General features: G+C 46.0%; 1 protein-coding gene across 1 annotated transcript in view; it reads right to left on the bottom strand.

The window, feature by feature from the left end:
* The window catches only part of TMEM267 (transmembrane protein 267), a 44867-nt gene that overhangs the window by 14367 nt on the left and 8074 nt on the right, over positions 1-22426 (bottom strand). The window contains exon 2 of the mRNA XM_068271819.1: positions 14973-15345. Within this exon, the coding sequence (XP_068127920.1) occupies positions 14973-15284 (312 nt within the window). The 5' untranslated portion in view covers positions 15285-15345. The remainder of the gene's footprint in view (positions 1-14972; positions 15346-22426) is intronic.

A 22426-nucleotide genomic window follows, 5' to 3' on the forward strand; every position in this document is an offset into this window, starting at 1 on the left:
ATCTGCGTAGAAACGCAATGAAACTGCAACCGCAATGCGGATTCGTTGCCGCGATTTTCCCATCTAAATTGCGCCGCACAAGTGGAAACAGGCCCTGAGGGTCAACAAATAATGACTACATTGAGCAGATTGTGTAGGTGAACCCGCATACTACATGGTGGTGATGAAATTGGTCAGGGATTGGCCAATCATAATAGAACGTGTTAGCCGGGCTTTAAGCTTAGTACACTTACCTACACAATCTGTTCATAGCATTCAAATGTTGACCCTCAGATTACACGGAAGGGGGTACAATTAGTCAATCACAATTGGTTGTGTGTACCAGGCTTAAGACTACATTCACAGTGGTGCATTGCAGCATAGCAGCTGCTTTGAATTGCAGCTTGCAGCACTGTGAATGCACCACCCACGTTCACAGTGCAACAGGTGTATTGCGGTGTAACGGCAATCGTTACTGTAAGGCAGTGCATGTAGTGAGTTCCAGCAAAACACACACACACACACACACATTACCAGTGACAGTAAACATACTTTTCATTGACTGTATGCTGTACTGTACACAACACGCGGATAATGTGCAGCGGTGTTGTATTCATGTTGTGGCAGGGAACACAAAGGTCACTGTGAACCTAGCCTAACTTAGGCCCCTTTTCCATGGGCAGTTTGATAGGCAGTGAAATGCCTCTCCAGCACTCAAGTTCTTGCTGCTGCCTGGTAACTGCTTGCTGAGCTTGCTGAGGCCTTAAAGCGGTATTGTCACCATAAACATCACATTTCAACAGCAACAGGTCTGAGTGTAGTAAGTGATAAAGATGCTAATACTGCATTCAAACTGTTTCTGCTGTTATGATTTGGAGTTATCACATACCTTAGAAGCACTGGCCCTTTAATTGCCATTGCCAAACAGTTGCATGCTGGGGGGGGGGGTCTTTATCTATAATATATTCCTCCTCTTCCCTTATTTCCCCCTCCTTCTAATGACACAAGACAGTGCACTTCCTAGTATAGGCCTCAGTGGGTGCGTCTGAAGACTCTGGGAGTAGGGCAGGTAAGGAATACACAATTAGCAAGAGGAGAAAAAAAGTGAGGGAGGAAATGGAGGTCACGAGGTCAGAGGTAACCAAGATGGAAACTGCTAGGATTCTCTGCTTTTCCTTTATAAAACTCCTAGGAATTATAACGTAGACAGTGCAATACATCTGTTATGTAAGTAGAAGTAGTATTTATCTACTTATATAGGTTTTTTTATTTCTAGGTTAGCATGGGTGTCACTTGTTCTTTAAAGAAGAGACAGTGTGGTTAACCAAACAATCGCTTACTACTTCAGTAAACTGTTTATTTTTTTTTTCCTTCCTCCTGATGCATCTGCTGTACTGGAATTAATCCGATATCCGGCTAAACATACATTTGTGTTCCTTGAACTTGTCCTGCGTTGCTATGGAGACCGCCCACATGTATCATCAGAAGGCCGCGTGTTTTCATTCTGCTACAAATACTTAATTACCATTTAACCTTGTATGTTGCCGACCTGCTGCGAAGGCGGCCCTGCACTTAACATACAGCCTGTGCCAAATTACCATCACAGCGCTCTGCTCGAGAGGAAAGCACGCTACGGCTGCAAGCTATGTATTACATCTACCGCTAAGTCATGCAAACGCCTGATTGTGCTCATTCTGTCTGCTCCCACGGCTCTTATACAGATTCTCTTCATCACATTAAATCTAGAATTCAGACTACATTACCAGTCTCGGCTATCCACAGAAACAATCTCCTGAAAAAGCAATCATTCCATTCCAGATTGTGTTCCTATTCTAGTGCTGTTCTGAAAGATCACCGTGGCATGTGCCAATAAACTCTTACAAATGGGACTTAAGGAAAACAGCAAGAAATGCACCCTGTGTGTTTTTAGCGAGAAGAGCCTGTCTAATACCCTCTCATGTTCAAGTAATCACAAGTGTAATTTGAGCTCTCAGCTGTGTCAGCACGGGAATTCGGCAGTTCTCGGCAGACACAGCTAATAGCAAAGGATGTTAACCCTTTGTCTGCTTCCATGAAAGCAAGAAGCAGACACTGCAGATTTACTGTATTTCAGGAGTTCCGTAAGCTGTAACAAAAATGTTTTTCTTTGAAAGGTTATTTGTTGTTATGTCTCTTTTAGAGCAGAGAGGAAGTTCTGAGTTTAGGTCCGCTTTAACCTCACTGGCGTTCTATTAAGATCGCCAGGGCGGCTGTGGGAGGTTTTTTTTTTAATAAAAAAAAAAAAAAAAAAATCTATTACATGCAGCCAACTGAAAGTTGGCTGCATGAAAGCCCACTAGATGGCACTCCTGACGCGTACTTCTGATCGCCTCCGGCGATCAGAAGTAACAAGGAAGGCCGCAATGAGCGGCCTTCCTTGTTTCGCTTTCCTCGTCGCCATGGCGATGAGCGGACGTCATGGACGTCAGCCGACGTCCGCCGCCTCCGATCCAGCCCTTAGCGCTGGCCGGAACTGATTGGTCCGGCTGCGCAGGGCTCGGGCGGCTGGGGGGACCCTCTTTCGCCGCTGCTCGCGGCGGATCGCCCACAGAGCGGCGGCGATCAGGTAGCACACGCGGCTGGCAAAGTGCCGGCTGCGTGTGCACCTTTTATTTGGAGAAAATCAGCCCAGCAGGGCCTGAGCGGCACCCTCCGGCGGTAATGGACGAGCTGAGCTCGTCCATACCGCTCAGGAGTTAAAAAGGGACCTGAAGTGAGGAATACGGAGGCTGCCATCTTCATTTTTTTTTAATAGACAATACTAGCTGCCTGGCTGTCATGCTGATGCTCTGCCCCGAATACTTTAAGGCGGAGTCACACTTGAGAAAAAAACGCAGCCTTTGCAAAATACTAAAATCATGAGGAAACGCATTCAATGTTAGCCTATAGTGCCGCTGCATTTTTCAGAGGCATGCAACCTGCACTACTTTCCCCATACAAGACGCGTTTTTTCACTGAGATTAATGCTAATGCTATACTGCATGCGCTAAAATGCATTCCAATAAGAACAAGTGTGCGGCAAACCACTTGCGGGGAATCATCTGTGATCCTTCCATCAGCCACTGTCTCAGAATGAGCATGCAGGTCAGATGCTGTGACTCTGGTCTGACTCCACTGGCTGCATGCTTCTTGCAGGTGTGTGACAAAGGGGACCTTAAAGTAACCCCAAAGGGATACTCACCTCAAGGGAAGGAAGCCTAATGGCCCTTTCACATCAGGGCAGGGCGGTATTTTTACCACACCCCACCGCCAGGCAAAATCTATAGAGACTTTCAAACTGCCACATTACGGCGCAATGCAACGGAAGTGACGTTTTCACCGCATCCCAGTCGCGGGTCCAGAACTACGTAACTGCGCAGTTTCTACGTCGAGTTGCAGCGATCTGCGTTGGCCCGGAAGTCATGTTAGTGGCAATGTGGGGATTATTAAAAAATGACCGACGCGACATCGCTCCGTGCATGCTTGGAAGTGTATTTTTACAATACGCTTCCTTGCACTTCCGTATACCCTGAAAGCAGGAAGTGATTGCAAGTGCGTGTCACTTCCTGTTTGGCCCAATGCCAGATGGTAAATACCACGTAGTAATGCTGTATTCCCCGGAGGCCTGTTTTTGGCGGTGTGGCTGCCACAGCGTCAGATTGCAGTGTGAAACCGGCCTCAAGGTCAGTAGCACGGACACAATCCGGCTCGGGTTTTTCTGCTGAAGACCGAGTGGGTCCAAGCTACTGCACAGGTGCAGTGCGGCCGCACGCCGGTGATCAATGCGAGTCTCAGCACTAAAACGGCCTGGTGGAGGAGGAGCCAGAGGCCTCCCCCCTACTTACCTGGGGCTTCTTCAGCCCCCTGCAGCATTATTCTGATTGGTCCTATTTCAAGATGCTTATAATTTACATAAAATTTGAATGCAAGGAAAAATTATTTGCATCTCATTGATCATCCCTATTCAGTGCCGCAGGCATGGTGGGATCGTCGGGGAACCTCTGTCGCCCAGCAGGGACTGGTACATGGTCCCTTGGCCAACAGAGTACACCTATCGCTGTACAGACATGTCATCAGTATCCTGGCTAGTGAAGTGTTTTGCTGTGTGTGTGTGGTGGGGCAGAGGAATAAAGAGTGGCATTCGAGGGAGTGGATTTGCAGCCAGTGGAGTGAGAACAATGCGATCAGGAATCGCTAAAGATCCGACATGCCCGATCTTCAGCAGAGATGGAGCAGCCGCTGTAACACGCTGGTCTGACTCCCGATTCTTGCCCATGGCGGTGAGTTATTATACACTACGGTTAAGTTCAGACCTGCATGTGTGCGTAGCTTTAGTCATCAACATCTAGGTCATATCAGTATAGTATGTAGCTTTAGTCATTATCTGGGTCATATCAGTATAGTGAGGACTGCTGAGAGGGTTTGTGAATATGTGGCTGAAGTCTAAAAAAAAAAAAACAAAAAAAAAACACACAGACACCGTCAACAAAAACAACCAAAACAGCAATGTAAAAAAGACAACAAAAAAAACCACACAGCTGCGAATCTCCTTTCAGCTGCGCCTGCAACATTTCAATATGACCCAGATAAGGATTGAAATCTTTTACCACCTTCCTGATAAAAACAAAAACCATCTAGTCTGGCTTGATGGCGGATTGATGATATTCCAGGTGGAGAGCGGTGGAGACCTCCGGAGATGCGAGTCAGGCCTCTCTCGTTGCTTGCTCTCCAGTAAGTGCTCATTCTTCCAGGTTTTAGAAGCCTCAGTTTCCAATGATCTGAGGGATACTAAAAGTGAACATAACAGATGATACGGCTGTAGCCGGCACATTGATCATGTACGGCTATTGACTGGCGGAGCTCATTCTTTTCACCAGATCTACCTCATCTGTAACAAGGTGAGAGTAGCGGTGTCCCTCAGCACAGAGGCGGCTGGTCTGTAGGCACATGTATCACCGTGCTAATGCGAGGATATTCCTCATCTGTAACAAGGTGAGAGGGTAGAGGTGTCCCTCAGCACGGAGGCGGCTGGTCTGTAGGCACATGTATCACTGTGCTAATGCGAGGATATTCCTCATCTGTAACAAGGTGAGAGAGTAGAGGTGTCCCTCAGCACGGAGGCGGCTGGTCTGTAGGCACATGTATCACCGTGCTAATGCGAGGATATTCCTCATCTGTAACAAGGTGAGAGTAGAGGTGTCCCTCAGCACGGAGGCGGCTGGTCTGTAGGCACATGTATCACCGTGCTAATGCGAGGATATTCCTCTTCTGTAACAAGGTGAGCATAGAGGTGTTCCTCAGCACGGAGGCGGCTGGTAGTAATGCAGAGAGCGAGCTTAAGAGACACTTTCATTTCAATTTCCCAGAGAAACACTTCCCAGAGGAACGAGAGACAAACACGCTCTATTATAACAAGTGCATTGCCGGCTCAATTACCTGCAGTGATGGGACACAATGCTTCAGGCATCGGCAGCACTCCATGAAAATGTGGAACAGATGGGACGTATAGCAATAGAGAAAGCCAATAATTGCTATTTATCCGTTGTAATGGAAGCACACAGTCAACATGGCTGCCGAAGCAGCACTTCCTAAGAAATGGTTTATTGCACTGGTAAGGCTATAGTGTCTAAAGAGAATGGAGCATAATTGAAAAAAAAATTCTAACATTAACCTCCCCATAAAGGGTCATTCTTAGCATAGTGTGCCATTGAGGGGGGCTAACATCATTAGCTACCTACGAGGTGCTGCACCTCTGGTCCCCGATTGGGATACGCCACCAACTCCTTGAACTTGCCGCAACTTGTATTTCCTTGCAGTGTTACACCCCCCCCCCCCCCCCCCCCAACAGCTTGCTCAGTTAAAGAGTCTGGGGGAGAGGCAGAGATTTTGGGGATTGACGCGAGCAGAGGCAGAGCTACTGCGCAAAGCTCTGACTCTACCCAGGAGTCCCACATTTTTCCCGGAGATTTCAGGGGTATAAATACATTGTTCTGCCGCAGGAATGCATTGTTTCAGCTATGATCAAATTGCTTAAAGAGAACCCGAGGTGGGTTTGAAGAATATTATCTGCATACAGAGGCTGGATCTGCCTATACAGCCCAGCCTCTGTTGCTATCCCAAACCCCCCTAAGGTCCCCCTGCACTCTGCAATCCCTCATAAATCACAGCCACACTGCTGACAAACAGCTTGTCAGAGCTGGCTGTGTTTATCTTTATAGTGTCAGTCTGCTGCTCTACCCGCCTCCTGCAGACTCCAGTCCCCGCCTGCATCCCTTCCCTCCCTGCTGATTGGAGGGAAGGGACGGGGGCAGGGACCGGAGCTATGCAGGAGGCGGGGGAGCAGCTGAGACTGACACTACAGATGAAAACACAGCCTCACAACACGGCTGTGATTTATGAGGGATTGCAGAGTGCAGGGGGACCTTAGTGAGGTTTGGGATAACAACAGAGGCTGGGCTGTAAAGGCAGATCCAGCCTCTGTATGCAGATAACATTCTTTAAACACACCTCGGGTTTCTCTTAAGATAAGCCAGTAAAAAGGAGGTATGTTTGGGGTGGCTTCAAACTCCATTTAACCTCCCTTGTGGGGAGGTTTATTTTAAAATATATTCTTTGCAGTGGTTCTCAGTTCCCTTTAATATACTGCTTTTTTTTTGGGGGGGGGGGGGGGGGGGGGGCAGGGTTTAAAGGTAAATAATTAGGTCATATAAATCTTTCAGATTCATCTTGTATATCAAGCAAATTATGCTGGTCTGTTCAGGACAACAGCCACCACTAGCTTTACGGCAATCTAATATAAACCTGTCTGTATAATCAAAAACAGTTTGCCATTAGGTGGAAAATGTTGGCAACCTTCAAGTGGGTATGCTCTGGGCAGGGACAGATTTATCATAAGGCCCTGTAGGCACGTGCCTACAGGCGCCTGATGATGGAAAGGCATCTCACTCCTTCCCTATGCAGAGTCCTGATGAGAGTGTACATGAGAGGTTACTCACCCTGCTCTCGGTATTCCACTGACGAGATCTTCCTTCAGTCAGGGGCATCTCTAGCTACTTAATACTGGAAGCACCTCTATCTACTTAATACTGGGGGCACCTCTAGCTACTAATACTGGGGGCACCTCTAGCTACTTAATACTGGGGGCACCTCTAGCTACTTAATACTGGGGGCACCTCTAGCTACTTAATACTGGAAGCACCTCTAGCTACTTAATACTGGAAGCACCTCTAGCTACTTAATACTGGAAGCACCTCTAGCTACTTAATACTGGAAGCACCTCTAGCTACTTAATACTGGAAGCACCTCTAGCTACTTAATACTGGAAGCACCTCTAGCTACTTAATACTGGAAGCACCTCTAGCTACTTAATACTGGAAGCACCTCTAGCTACTTAATACTGGGGGCATCTCTAGCTACTTAATATTGGAAGCACCTCTAGCTACTTAATACTGGGGGCACCTCTAGCTACTTAATATCGAGGGCATTTCTGGCTACCTAATGCTAAGGGACACCTGTAGCTACCTATGACGGGCAAGGAAAGTAAGGGAGAAGTGACAGCCAGCACACTTGCAGTGCGGTTCAGTGGGGGTTTGTAGGTTCATAGAGGGCGAAGTCTAGGGTGCCAGGACATCTGTACCTATAGGCTCCTGTGATTTAAATCCGGGCCTGGCTCTGGGTATTCTAAGTTCCTGGTAAAATAATTGACAACAATAAACTGATGCTATAAACAACTATCTATGGTCTTTATCCAGGTGTGTAGTTTGGGGTCCAGGAATTTATTTTTTTATCCTGAACGATTACATTTTTAGATGATACCTGCATTTGGATGTGTTTTTCAGCCACACAGAGGCTTTTCTCTCCCGAGATAAGTAGCTAAACTTAATAATCTCCCACATAAGCAACCGGGTATTAAATTTCATTAACCGATAATCTGAACATTTGTATAGCGCTTTTCTCCTGTCTGCCTCAAAGCGCTCAAGAGCTGCAGCCACTAGGACGTGCGTATTAGGGAGTCTTGCCTATGGACTCCTTACTGAATAGGTACTGGACCTAGCCAGGAATCGAACACTGGTCTCCCATGTCAAAGGTAGAGCCCTTAAAGAGACACTGAAGTGAAAAAAAAAATTATGATATTATGATTTGTATGTGTAGTACAGCTAAGAAATAAAACATTAAGAACAGACACATCAGTCTAATTGTTTTTAGTACAGGAAGAGTTAAGAAACCCCAGTTGTTATCTCTATGCAAAAAAGCCATTAAGCTCTACGACTTTCAAAGTCGTGGAGAGGGCTGTCTTCTGACTTTTATTATCTCAACTGTTTTCTTTTTCTCTGCCAGAGGAGAGGTCATTAGTTCGCAGACTGCTCTGAAAGAATCATTTTGAATGCGGAGTGTTGTGTAATCTGCACATATTAGAGAATGATGCAATGTTAGAAAAAAAACACTATATACCTGAAAATAAAAATATGAGAATATTTTCTTTGCTGCTAATCTTCTAGTAATTATTCATAGTACACAACCAATTCATTATATCATATATTTTTTTTCCGCTTCAGTGTCTCTTTAACCAGTACACTATCCATTCACTATAATGTAACACTAACCTCTCTAAACAGATCAAATGCAGAGCAGCATGCAGTAGACACTACTTAGAAAAGCTTCGGGCCGTAGTCCTCTTCACTTCCCGCAGCTCCCAGCTGGGGCATCCGTTCTTTACAGTTTCCGTTGCGTCATGTGACCTGATGTGGGTCAGGTGACTCATTAAGAGCTGTACGAGCAGGGCTGTGGAGTCGGTACAAAAATCCACCGACTGACTCCTCGGGTTAGGATTCCACCTACTCAGACTTCTCTAATTTGCATATTACAATCTTGTGGATTGAAAGTATGTAACATGAAATGCATCTCTTAACTGCCAACGCTTAGGAATTTTAAAAGACAACTGATGTGAGAGGGATAATGGTGGCTGCAATATTTATTCCCTTTTAAACAATACCAGTTACCTGGCTAGTCAGCTAATCTTCTGCCTCTAATACTATTAGTCATAGCCTAAAACTAGTCCTTGCTAAGAGTACTTGCAGAAGGTACAGACAGGAAGAGAGAACATCTATCAGGCCCTAGGCAATGTGAGTGTGGGTAGATGTAAGAGTGATGTGCAGGTACTCTGCAGGGGAATGAGGAGATTCTTCCTCTATTACACATTCTTAATACACAATGTGAACCAGGTTCATGGGTGATAGACAACACCTCTGTGTTCAATGTGCACAACATTCTCAGTGGATTCCCTGCAGCTCTGTGGGGAGAGCATATGTAGAGTATAATACTACTGTGTAACAAAGTAAACCTGAGACATGAAATTAAAGTTTTATACATACCTGGGGCTTCCTCCAGCCCCCTTCAGGCTAATCAGTCCCTCGCTGTCCTCCTCCGCCACCTGGATCTTCTGCTATGAGTCCAGGTATTTGAGTCTGGCGTAGTGCGCATGCACTCACTCTGCCGCTGGGAGCGTACTACACCTGCGCAGCACTATTGCGCAGGTGCAGAATGTTCCTGGCTGTGGGAGCGGCACACGGTCGGAGTGCGCTGACTGGCTGAATTACCGGGACTCATAGCAGATCCAGATGGCGGAGGAGGACAGCGAGGGACTGATTAGCCTGAAGGGGGCTGGAGGAAGCCCCAGGCATGTATAAAACTTTTCTGTCTCCGGTACCCTTTAATTCATAGTCATCAAACCAAATTTTAACAGCATCAAATTATTTGATTTCATGAGCAAAGGGAGTGCGTACATTTGCATAAACCAGCAACAGCGCAGAATTATTTCCATCTCATTGACCATCTCTATTACAGCATAGATGTTATTTAGTAAATATAAGAGATTCCTGTGTACACATAATATACCGTATTTTTCGCCGTATAAGACGCACCTAGATTTAGAGAGCAAAAAACAGGAAAAAAAAAAATATAAACTAAACCTGGTGCATCCATATTTCAGGAGCGTCTTGTACATGACCTTCCCCAAATGTTGTCCTCCAGTGTCCCATGTCCCCATACTCTCCCCATATGTCCTCTTGTCTCCCCCAAGGGTCCTCCTGTCACCCCCAGTGCCTCCGGTCTGCTCACACGGGTAGGAGACCCGGAGACAGAGAGAGGAGGGGGGGGGGGGGGGGGGGGGGGAGGCAAGATGGGGGAGAGACAGCCACAGATGCACACAGGCAGGGAATCCCCGACGACGGCGGATCAGCGGTTTGTATCGGCGGACACTCGGAAGTTGGGAATTCTCTGCCTTTGCCGTATAAGACGCAGGGACTTTTCTCCCCATTTTTTGGGGAGAAAAAGTGCGTCTTTATACGGCGGAAAATACGGTATACAGTCACAATCAGATATGTATATCGGACTTTAAAAATACGGGGGACTGCTTTATTTAAGCAGCACAAGTAACTATTTTTTGGTTTATTTCATTGTTGTGGACTAAGCAGAGCTATTACTGTATATATAATTTATTTATGATGACTTATCTAAGAAATAGAACATTTTATCATATTTTCTATTTTAATTACAGTTTAAATTCATTAGGAGTCAAAGTCGGTGCATTTTCTCTCAACTCCGACTCCAGGCACCCAAAAATTGCAGACAGCAGAGCAGCTGTCTGGAGAGGCATGCCCTATGGCTCCCAAGCGCCCTGCTGGTTGCTTGAGACTACCGGTTTCGTAGGGTCTCAGATATTGCATTTGCAAAAGAGAAGCAAGGCAAGAAACTACCTTTCCAAAACCATTTCAACCACTTGAGGACCGTAGGCTTACACCCCTCTAGTGACCAGGCTATTTTTTTCAATTTCTACTGCAGCTTTAAGACCTCGCTGCAGGGCCGTACAACTCAGCACACAAGTAATCCCCCCCCCCCCCCTTTTCTGCCCACCAACAGAGATTTTTTTTTTTATAGGTGGACTCTGATCCCTGTCGCCCTCTGTTTATTTTTTTTTTTAACAATCCTTCCCTCCCACCGCCAGCCAATCACCGCGATCAGCTGTCATAGGCATTAGTTCTGTCATTCAAGCGGAGATGCGCGCACATCGGCGAAACCACGCCACAGGACTTCACGCCAATTGCCGTTGAGTGGTCCTGGGGCTGCCGCCGCATTCATGCCAGTCGAAGTGGAGCAGTCGGCAAGTAGTTAAACGTACGTTTCTATCTGACTGAAGGAGTAATGTTATTGAAGTTGCTGTTATTCAGAGGCCTTCACACATTAATGAGAAGGTAATAGAGATTTCTCCGCGCACTGTGTGAAAGCTGAATACTCAGCCATCAATCTGCCGGGTAATTACCAGGAACCAGAGTGACAGATCGGTAATTAAGAATACCGTTTCTGCAAGTCAACAAGGAGTGTGTAAAACAGCTTGATGTGGCGGGGCGACCACTAATGTGTCCGTCAGCGTGGAATCTGAACTGCCGATAGAACGCCCCGATGACTGCTCACCAATTACAGGCTGACTATAATGCAATGCTGTGGAGGCTTTGGAACGCCGGGATGGGAATACGCCGATCTATTAATGGAGGATAATAATCAGATCTGCAATTCTAAACAGAGAGGTAATCAGGTAAAATTAGCATGCCTTGGAAGACGCACGCCTCTCACGCCCACCAGCGACATCACTGGAATACAAAGTGCACATAATAAAAAGGGAACTTTAAAGGGGGTTGTAACATCCAACAATAAAAAAAATGCCAAAATTAGTTAGTGCTCCAAAAATATATGTAAACCCCTTTTTTCCCCAAAATGGTATCCTATATGTCGCCCTTTTTCCTTCTTTTACCTTTGGCTAACTGCAGGAACTGTGCAGTGCCAGCAAAATTGTGGGAATGTGTTTTTTTACCTACAGTAACAAGCTTATTTCAGCATGCAAAACAGAAAGCCTCCAATTTTGGATAAGATGAGGACACTGACCAGAAAGTAATTGATTTCTCCTTCCCCTTTAAAGTGAGCCCGAGATGAGTTATATGGAGGCTGCCATATTTAGTTCCTTTTAAAAGCAACACCAGTTGCCTGGCTGTCCTGCTGATCCTCTGCCTCTAATACTTTTAGCCACAGCCCCTGAACAAGCATGCAGGAGATCAGGGGTTTCGGCCATTGTCAGATCGGACTATATTAGCTGCATGCTCATTTCTGGTGTGATTCAAACACTACCGCAGCCAGACAGACCAACAGGGCTGCCAGGCAACTGATATTGTTTAAAAGGAAATATATATAACAACCTTCACATTCTTCTGACTTCAGTAGTCCTTTAAAGGGAACCTTAACAGAGGGATATGGAGGTTTCCTTTTAAACAATACCAGTTGCTTGTCAGTCCTGCTGATCTTTGGCTGCAGTAGTGGCTGAATCACACACCTGAAACAAGCATGCAGCTAATCCAGTCTGACTTCAGTCAGAGCACCTCATCTACACGCTTATTGGGGGGCTGTGGCTAAAAGTATTAGAGACATAGGATCAACAGAAGATTCGGGCAACTGGTATAATTTTGAAAGAAAAATCCTTATCCTCAGTTTAGGTTCCCTTTAAAGAGGAACTTCAACCTAAACAAACATACTGTCATTAAGTTACATTAGTTATGTTAATTAAAATAGATAGATTATATAATCTCTTACCCACACTGTTTTAAAAGAACAGGCAAATGTTTAATTTCATGATGGCAGCCATCTTTTTGGTTGAAAGGAGGTGACAGGGAGCATGAGACAGTTCCAACTGTCCTGAGCACCTCTCCCAGTTGCTAGGCAACATGAACAACAACATAGGAAATCTCTGCACAGCATCAGGGAAAAAAAGCCTGGGCTTTTTTTCTTTGATGGGTGGAGCTTAGCCAAAAATGCAGCTAAAAATGATGCTTTGGTAAGAAAAACAAAGTTCTGATGCTGTGAAACTGTTAAAGAAACACCAAGCCTTCAGTTCTACTGAGTAGATTTTTAGTCCGGAGGTTCACTTTAAGTAAAGCACACTGGATGCAAAGTGGGGTGGGAGGAAGAAGACTTGGCCAGAAATTTTGCATCTCCACACTGAGATTGCCACTGACTGTCTTGATAGAACAGGACTAGAGTCAGGTAGCTCTGGCACTGCTTCACACCAAGCTCTGTGTTTTGCACATTTCAGGTTTCCATTGTCACCGAGCATTCAGCCGAAAGACCTTGTATGAGCTTTTCCTGCAATTACTGCACGCAGAGCTGGAGACTTCCTGCTGCTCCTGATCTCTACGTCTTCAGTAGTGTCACAGCAGATTCTGCACAGTACTCTACATGCCGATGTTACCTTCTAGCAGGTAATGAACGTAATCCCACAACTCACAGCAGACTCTGCACAGTACTCTGCATGGGGATGTTACACCCTAGCAGGTAATGAACGTAATCACACAAACCAACAATGATCTGAGCAGTTGCAGAGTTTCCAGCTGTTCCAAAACACCTGTAATTACACTTCATTGTACAAATCTCCCAACCTTGTGAGCCGATTACACTGTATGAATACAGACATTTGTAAAATGCATTAAACGGCACCATCCTCACCCACCATGAATGAATATTACTTCCTTCAACCTGACTAGTCCAGTTTATGGCATAAAAGTAGCTTGGACTTTAACTAGTTCACCACTGGGGGTTTTTTCCCCTTATGGACCAAAGCAATTTTCACATTTCAGCGCCTCTCCCTTTCATTCGCCAATAACTTTATAACTACTTATCACAACAAAATGATCTATAGCTTGTTTTCTTCGCCACCAATAAGGCTTTCTTTGGGTGGTACATTTTTCTTCGAATTATTTTATTCTAAGTGCATTTTAATGGGAATAATAAGAAAAAATGGGAAACCATTATTTCTCAGTTTTCAGCCATAATAGTTTTAAAATAATGCATGCTACTGTAATTAAAACCCATGTATTTAATTTGCACATTTGTCCAGGTTATTACACTGTTTAATAACCTGCAATGTAATGTCCCTATCACAATGTATGGCGACAATATTTTATTTGGAAATAAAGGTGCATTTTTTTTAGTTTTGCATCCGTCACTAATTACAAGCCCTCATTTGCAAAAATATATACCCTCATGGCATACATATTAAATAAAAAAAAAAAAAGTTGAGTCCCTAAGGTAACTATGCATTTTATTTTTTATATGTCACTTTTTTTTTTTATAAAAGTGTTTTATTGGTAACTATGGGAAGGGAGATAAGAAGATAATTGATGGTGTATTGTGTATTTTTATTTAATGGGATATATGTAGGTGTAATTTTACTATTTGGCCTCTAGATGGCCCCCACTTTATTACTAGTGTGTACTACATACACTCTACAGGACGTAATGAGTGTATGCTTTACTTTCACTTTTGTCAGTGACCACCAGCATCTCATTGAGGTCAGTGATCATCAACACAGGCACTTTGATTGGCGAATGGAACTGTGTTCCCATTCACTGATCAGGGTACTAATGGGGGGCGCCAAAAGCGGGCTCTGGAACATATACCACGGGTAATCCTGGCGAGGTACGTACATCTATGCCCCTGGGCCTGCAGGGTGCAGATATACTTACCCCGGCACAATAAGTAGTTAATGTTTTCATCACAGAATCCTTCACTGGTTCACGTCCCAGAATTTTTACCACTTAATCTTCCTGACATTTTTACATTTTAAGCCCATCACATTATGGGTTTGTTTATAGATAAGGGCAGTTGGCTTTTTTTACTTTTTAAATGCCTGCCAGCAATAAAAATAATGACCTGCAGGTTCACAGTGGATCAAACATGATGAACAAATTACACAGCAAGTAATTTTTTTTTTTTTTTTTTACTTCTTACATTGTAGGTCTTGATTTATTAATTTTCCCCTATTACATTCTTTGGGTAACACTCTTTAAATTGAGATTTAAGAGCTTCTGTTTTTATTATGAATGAAGTAATCCAGAAAGAGATCTGTAGGAAGCAGAAACCGAGGAGACACCTACCTGTAATGAGAAGGAGCCAGCCAGGAAGAAGTGGTCCAGATCAATGACACAAGCAAAGAAGCCAGCCAGAATAACTTCACAGAAGTCACTTCTCTTGCGCAGGCCAATCACAATGGCCCAGGACCACATGCCTATCACCCCGTGAGTGGCGTTGTCCGTCATGGCTCTCAGCCAATCATTCTGCACGATGAAAGAAGCTTGCTGCACCTTGTCTGCCAGAAAGCAGAAAATGCCCAGCCCTAAGCTGGAGACCACAGAGGCGGTGCTGAACGTCTGCAGGAGGGCGTCCGCCTTCTCCACCTCTGTAGCCATGGTGATGCTGAAGGCACTAGATCTCTGGGATGCCACCAGCCCATCTCAACAGCGATTCATTCTGAAAAACACAGCAAAACAAAATTTTGGTTGGCATTATAACAAAGCCTGTCTGTAAACTTGTCCTTATTAGTAATTTCAGATAACCATAAGGCTTTCCAAAAACTTCCAGATTGCACAGAGTTTGTATGTTCTCTCCGGGAACTCCAGTTTCCTCCCACATCCCAAAAATATACAGATAAACTAATTGTCTTTTCCCTAAAATTGGTTCTAGACTATGACAGACATATGACTTTGGCAGGGACTAGGCTGTAAGCCCCTCTGAGAGAAGGTCCATAAGTTAAATGTAGGGGGGGGGGGGGGGGTTTACTTACCTCGGGGGAGCTGGGGGTCCTTATGCTGGCTTCCATCCCGGCCACTGCAATGCATGCTGGGAGATGAGAAGAAGCCCTCAAAGATGAAGATGGGAGCACATCTCCTGTCCAGGTTCAATCCGTGGCAGCTGCGGGTCTCAGAGCAACCCTTTGACGGTAAGAAATGCCTGTTACGCCACCCCAGCTCCACCCCCCACCCATAGCACATGATGACGGCCTAATAAGCAATCACTAGGTCCAAATGTTGTCATATGGATGTGGGAGTGACTATAATAGAATAATTTCAAAAACTTCTTGAGACTTGTATAGCAGAATAAAAAGGATACCTGATGTGGGTGGGATATGGAGGCAGCTATATTTGATGATTAAAACAATAATGATTAAAGTAGACCTGAACTCAGAACTTCCTCTCTGCTCTAAAAGATACGCAGCAGCATAATAGCCTTTAACCATTTACTGACATTCTAACGTATTAAAACGTCATGCTTACCGCTATTAACAGCAACATGACGTTTTAATACGTCCCGCGTTCCCGCCGCTGCTACCGCCGTGTGTGCGCCGCTACCGCCGCCATTACCGTCGGGCTTCCGTGCTGGGTGATTGGGGAAGAGGACCGAACGGTCCTCTACCCAATCACAGTGCCTGGAGTGAATGGACGTGACCGCGAACAGCGGCTACGTCCATTCACAATAACAGGAAATGTAACAATTAAATAAAGTGAAGAAAAAAAAAAAAAAAAGTGAACATTTCCTATGAGTGTTCACTAGCGCCATCTTGTGGCCAAAAAGTATATTACACCTACAAAATACATTCATTTTCAAGTACATACAGATCTTAATAAAATTACACTTCCAACCCTCCCCCCCCCCCCCCCCCCAAAAAAAAACACTTGTAAAAAAAAAAATCAGCTAAAAAAAATAAATAAATAGTTGCCTTAGGGACTCAGCTTTGTTAATTTATATTTTATGGGGGGAAATTAATTTTAATTTATTACATAGGGGCTTGTAATTATGGCCAGAATAAAAAAAAAAAACAGAACAGAAAAATAACACTTATATTTCAAAATAATATACTGTCGCCATACATTGTGATAGGGACATAATTTAAACTGTTTAATAATCGGGACGACTGGGCAAATAAAACGTGTTTGTTTTATCCACAGGAGAATGTTTAATTTTAAAACTATAATGGTTGAAAACTGAGAAATAATGATTTTTCTTCTTTTTTTTCTGTTTTTCTCATTAAAACGCATTTAGAATAAAAAAATGCTTAGCAAAATGTACTACCCACAGAAAGCCTAATTGGTGGCGAAAAAAACGAGGTATAGATCATTTTCTTGTTATAAGTAGTAATAAAGTTATTAGGAATAAAAGGGAGGAGCACTGACAACTGAAAATTGCTCTGGTCCGTTAGGCCCCGTTCACACTTGCGGTTTTGCAAAAACCGCACCGGATGTCCGGACCGCACCGGAGCCGGATCGGACCTGAACCGTACGGTTCCTGTCCGGATACGGTCCGGATCCGGTCCGGTTGCATACGGTTTCCGTGCGGTATGAACACGGTTCCGGTCCGGATCCGGATTCTTAAAGAGATAACAACCTGTATAAATACCTGGGGTTCTGGGAGGTCAGCAGAAGCTCTGGGGTCATTGTTGGAGACAGCTGGACGTGTGGAGACCATCCTTGGATACAGAGACAGCAGTTGGGACCATGGATCCAGTCATTTTTTACACTTATTACCTGGGAATTCTCTCCTTCCTGTTGTTTACCTACTACTATGTGGGGAGAAGGCGTGCTCCTCGCAGGAGATGGTGGGTGCACCCTCTACTAGCCAGGAGGCAGAGGAAGGGAGAGTTCCAGGCCCTCTACCGGGACCTCAGACGACACCCACAGAAGTTCTACAGCTACACTCGGATGTCTATTCCCCTGTAAGTATATAGGCCTAAATACACCAACCCCCACCATTCCTAAACACCCCACCCTCACCCCCACAACACCTCATCCCTGTATACCTAGCTAAACACACCACCCTGACCCCCACACCCCTGTATACCTAGCTATACACTACACCCCCACCCTCCACAACACTCCCAAACCTCTGTAAACACACCTCCCCCATCCTCCACCCAACACCTTGTCCCACAACATACTTTACAGCTTCTTCCTTTCCATCTCCTGACAGGTTTGATACCCTTTTGGAGATGGTGAAGGATGACCTTAGGAAGAAGGATACCACGTTCAGGAGAGCAGTCACACCACAAGAACAACTACTCATCACACTGAGGTATGTAAAAACAAATTTTTTTATTGCAAAAACAACCACTTTCCAACATGGAAACATTCTTCCAACATGGAAGACAAAAAAATAACATATCTATGGTATAGCCCGGTCAGTTTTAAGGAACACCAACCACCAACTTTGTGCTGGAAGAGTTGTAGGGCATAGCTGCCCAAGTGTCTTTCGGGGACACCAGGCCCTAATAAATTGAAGTGCTTCAAAAACCTAACCACTGGCACAGGACCCTCTGAGCCATGGGTGAAGGACACAGGTCAGTGAAAAGGCTAGGCCTCTCACCGACCAGTCAAGGTGTCCTTCATCCATGGTTCAAAGGGTCTTGTGCAAGTGGTTAGGAACAAGAACAAAGTGAGGAGCAAGAGGAACCGATGGCAGAGGTGCATGACTACAGGTGCAGTGCAACAGGCACAAGGTTGTGACCCAGGTAGTGTCTTTCGGGGACACCAGGCCCTAAAATTGAAGTGCTTTAAAAACCTAACCACTGGCACAGGACCCTCTGAGCCATGGGTGAAGGACACAGGTCAGTGAAAAGGCTAGGCCTCTCACCGACCAGTCAAGGTGTCCTTCATCCATGGTTCAAAGGGTCTTGTGCAAGTGGTTAGGAACAAGAACAAAGTGAGGAGCAAGAGGAACCGATGGCAGAGGTGCATGACTACAGGTGCAGTGCAACAGGCACAAGGTTGTGACCAAGGTAGTGTCTTTCGGGGACACCAGGCCCTAAAATTGAAGTGCTTCAAAAACCTAACCACTGGCACAGGACCCTCTGAGCCATGGGTGAAGGACACAGGTCAGTGAAAAGGCTAGGCCTCTCACCGACCAGTCAAGGTGTCCTTCATCCATGGTTCAAAGGGTCTTGTGCAAGTGGTTAGGAACAAGAACAAAGTGAGGAGCAAGAGGAACCGATGGCAGAGGAGCAGGACTACAGGTGCAGTGCAACAGGCACAAGGTTGTGACCCAGGTAGTGTCTTTCGGGGACACCAGGCCCTAAAATTGAAGTGCTTTAAAAACCTAACCACTGGCACAGGACCCTCTGAGCCATGGATGAAGGACACAGGTCAGTGAAAAGGCTAGGCCTCTCACCGACCAGTGAAGGTGTCCTTCACCCATGGCTCCAAGGGTCTTGTGCAAGTGATTAGGATCAACAAAGTAAGGAACAAGAGGAATCAAAGGCACAGGTGCAGGACTACAGGTGCAGTGCAACAGGCACAAGGTTGTGACCCAGGTAGTGTCTTTCGGGGACACCAGGCCCTAAATTATTAGTGCTTCTAAAACCTAACCACTGGCACAGGACCCTCTGAGCCATGGATGAAGGACACAGGTCAGTGAAAAGGCTAGGCCTCTCACCGACCAGTGAAGGTGTCCTTCACCCATGGCTCCAAGGGTCTTGTGCAAGTGATTAGGATCAACAAAGTAAGGAACAAGAGGAATCAAAGGCACAGGTGCAGGACTACAGGTGCAGTGCAACAGGCACAAGGTTGTGACCCAGGTAGTGTCTTTCGGGGACACCAGGCCCTAAAGTTCAAGTCCAGCAAAACCAAAAGTTAAAAAGCCCTGTGATGGTATCCTTCCTCCGAGGATCGGAGGTATTCAGAGGAGCATGTCCAGGAACAATTTGACTTTTTTTTTCAAATTGTATCGGCACCACTACTCGAAAAGGTGGGAGTTGCTGCCTGGAAATCTGGACTCTCTTGGGTGCTGGTCGTGGATGAGCTGGACCCTGACAGCGGTGGCCCATATTGACTGCCTCTGTAGCCGGTGTACATCTGTGATGATTGCCAGGTGGGCACCGCTGTTGGTTGTTGGGGTCTAAAAATTGGTGGTTGCAATAATGGCGTGTCCATGTGCTGTTTAATCACCTCCAGCAAATTGGAATGGCACGCCATCAGGTTTTGGGAAGGCACCTTTTCCAGATATGGTATTAGAGACATCACAGTGTGAAAACACGGGTGTGCCTGCAATTTCAGTAGTTCCTTGCTTTGTTGATGCATTTGCTGCATCATGTTCTGCAGCTGGCCCACCGACTGATGATGCTGCGCACGCAGTTGGTCGATTTCTCCTCTGTGCATCTCATGCATCATTTTAAGCTCGTCCCTGTAGTGCCCATGTACAGCGTCGAGCTCACATTGCAGTGAAGTGATGTGGGACTTGTACTGCTCCATGATATGGCCCCTGTCCTCATCTTGCAACTGCCGGGTTATGAGAGTTTGGTGGCTCTGAAGAATCCCGAGAAGTCCGGAGACAGCCCCGGACATCTCAGACTCTGTCTCTCTCCTTGTTGGGGGGAGGGTACCTCGACGCCTCACTGGTGTGGTGGTCCTCACTGGTGGTGTGGCAGCATCTTCCCGTCCTCTGGCCTGTGTCGGGGTTGCCCTGCGCGCTGGTTGTGCTGCAGTCTCTCGGTGCTCCTCACTTTGTTCTTGTTCCCCTGGAGCTTCCATAGCGGTCGATTGTGGAGGTTCAGCTTCTTCCACACTCGGTCCTGCAACCTCAACATCCAAGCTCTCTTCTGCCAAGTCATCATCAAAGGAGAGAGTTGGGATTAAGGACTCCCTCCTCCTACTCCTCTCCTCGGGGCAATAGGTTACATCGGCGACGTCATCATCCACCAAGCTCTCCTCACTGCTGAACCGTGCCTCCTGGGTCGGTTCCTCTTGCTCCAAATTGTCTTCAGTCCTGTAGATAAAAACAATATTTATTGGTGTGCCAAACAGCATGTGGCGTCAATTCACAGAGCTAGCAAACACTAGCAATCACTTTATCAACCGTTTCTACCCAACATTTGATAAAGCTTGTGAGAAAAGTTCGCTAGCCATGGGAATTGAGGCCATAGCAATACATGGCCGAAGTCATGGTAAATGAGCTCTCAGTTCCTGCCCACAGTAGTGGTACTTACAGTCTAGGTTCCAGGCTTGCATTGATGAAAGACAATTGCTTGGCAAATTGGTAGTCTTTTTGTCGCCTTCCCCCGCCACTGCCACTTCGTTCGGCAAGTTTTTTCTTCCGTAGCCATTTCACATATGCATCCCGTATATTGCGCCACCTTGTCTTGTACCTTTCTCCTGTAACGACATGAAAAAATGATTTCGATTATTTCTCTTGTAGGTACATCGCAACTGGACAAACATATACATCGCTACATGTCACATTTCGTATTGGGAAGAGCACGGTGGCAGGCATCGTCGTGAGGACTTCGAGGATCCTTTGGACGCGACTGAGGGCCAGATACATGCCTGTGCCGGACACCACGAAATGGGAGGAGATCGCCCAGGGCTTCTGGACCGAGTGCAAGTTTCCTAATTGTGTTGGCGCACTGGATGGGAAACACATCCGGATTCAGAAACCCGTGGGGAGTGGCAGCCATTATTTCAACTATAAAAAAATACTTCAGCATTGTTCTAATGGCAGTGGCAGATGCGGACTACAAGTTTGTGTACGTGGATGTGGGGTCGTACGGTAGTTCCAATGACTCTGGAATTTTCCAGCGTACGACCCTTTGCCGGCTGATGGAGGAAGGCAGACTGCGTCTCCCCCGTGACAGACCCTGGCCTGGGACAAGGGCACCGGCCTACCCCTATGTGTTTGTGGGGGACGAGGCCTTCGCCCTGTCCGACCATGTAATGCGTCCGTACCCAGACAGGGGACTTGATGCCAGCCAGCTACACTTCAATGCTCGGTTGAGCCGTGCAAGGAGAATGGTGGAGTGCACATTTGGGATCCTGGTGTCAAAGTGGAGGGTGTTCCACACGCCCATGCTGCTGAAACCGGGCAACGCAGTTGTCGTGGTGAAGGCAGCATGCATCCTCCACAACTTTGTGCGGCAGGAGGAAAGAGAGACTCCGGAACCCCCGAATGTGCTTCCACTAATGCCCCTGCGGAGGTATGCAACCAGGCCAAGGGTAGTGTCACTGCGGAACAGGGACCAACTGAGACTTTATTTTACCACACCACCTGGACGAGGGTGAATGTTTGGTTTTTAATATGTTTTGTTGAAATGTGTTTATTTTGGAGTTTCAAGTTTGAGTGATTTTAAATGTATTAATTTTTTACAATAAATTGATGTATAATAATTGGTCATTGTGTATGTTTTATGTGCACAGGTGGGGTACATCGCAGGTGGGTGGGATACAGCACAGGTGGGTGGGATACAGCACAGGTGGGTGGGATACAGCACAGGTGGGTGGGATACAGCACAGGTGGGTGGGATACAGCACAGGTGGGGTACATCACAGGTGGGTGGGATACATCACAGGTGGGATACATCACAGGTGGGGTACATCACAGGTGGGGTACAGGTGGGTGTGATACATCACAGGTGGGTGGGATACAGCACAGGTGGGATACACCACAGGTGGGATACATCACAGGTGGGATACATCACAGGTGGGATACATCACAGGTGGGATACATCACAGGTGGGATACATCACAGGTGGGATACATCACAGGTGGGATACAGGTGGGTGTGATACATCACA

Source organism: Hyperolius riggenbachi, chromosome 1 (genome assembly GCF_040937935.1).
Source record: "Hyperolius riggenbachi isolate aHypRig1 chromosome 1, aHypRig1.pri, whole genome shotgun sequence".
Classification (NCBI taxonomy): domain Eukaryota; kingdom Metazoa; phylum Chordata; class Amphibia; order Anura; family Hyperoliidae; genus Hyperolius; species Hyperolius riggenbachi.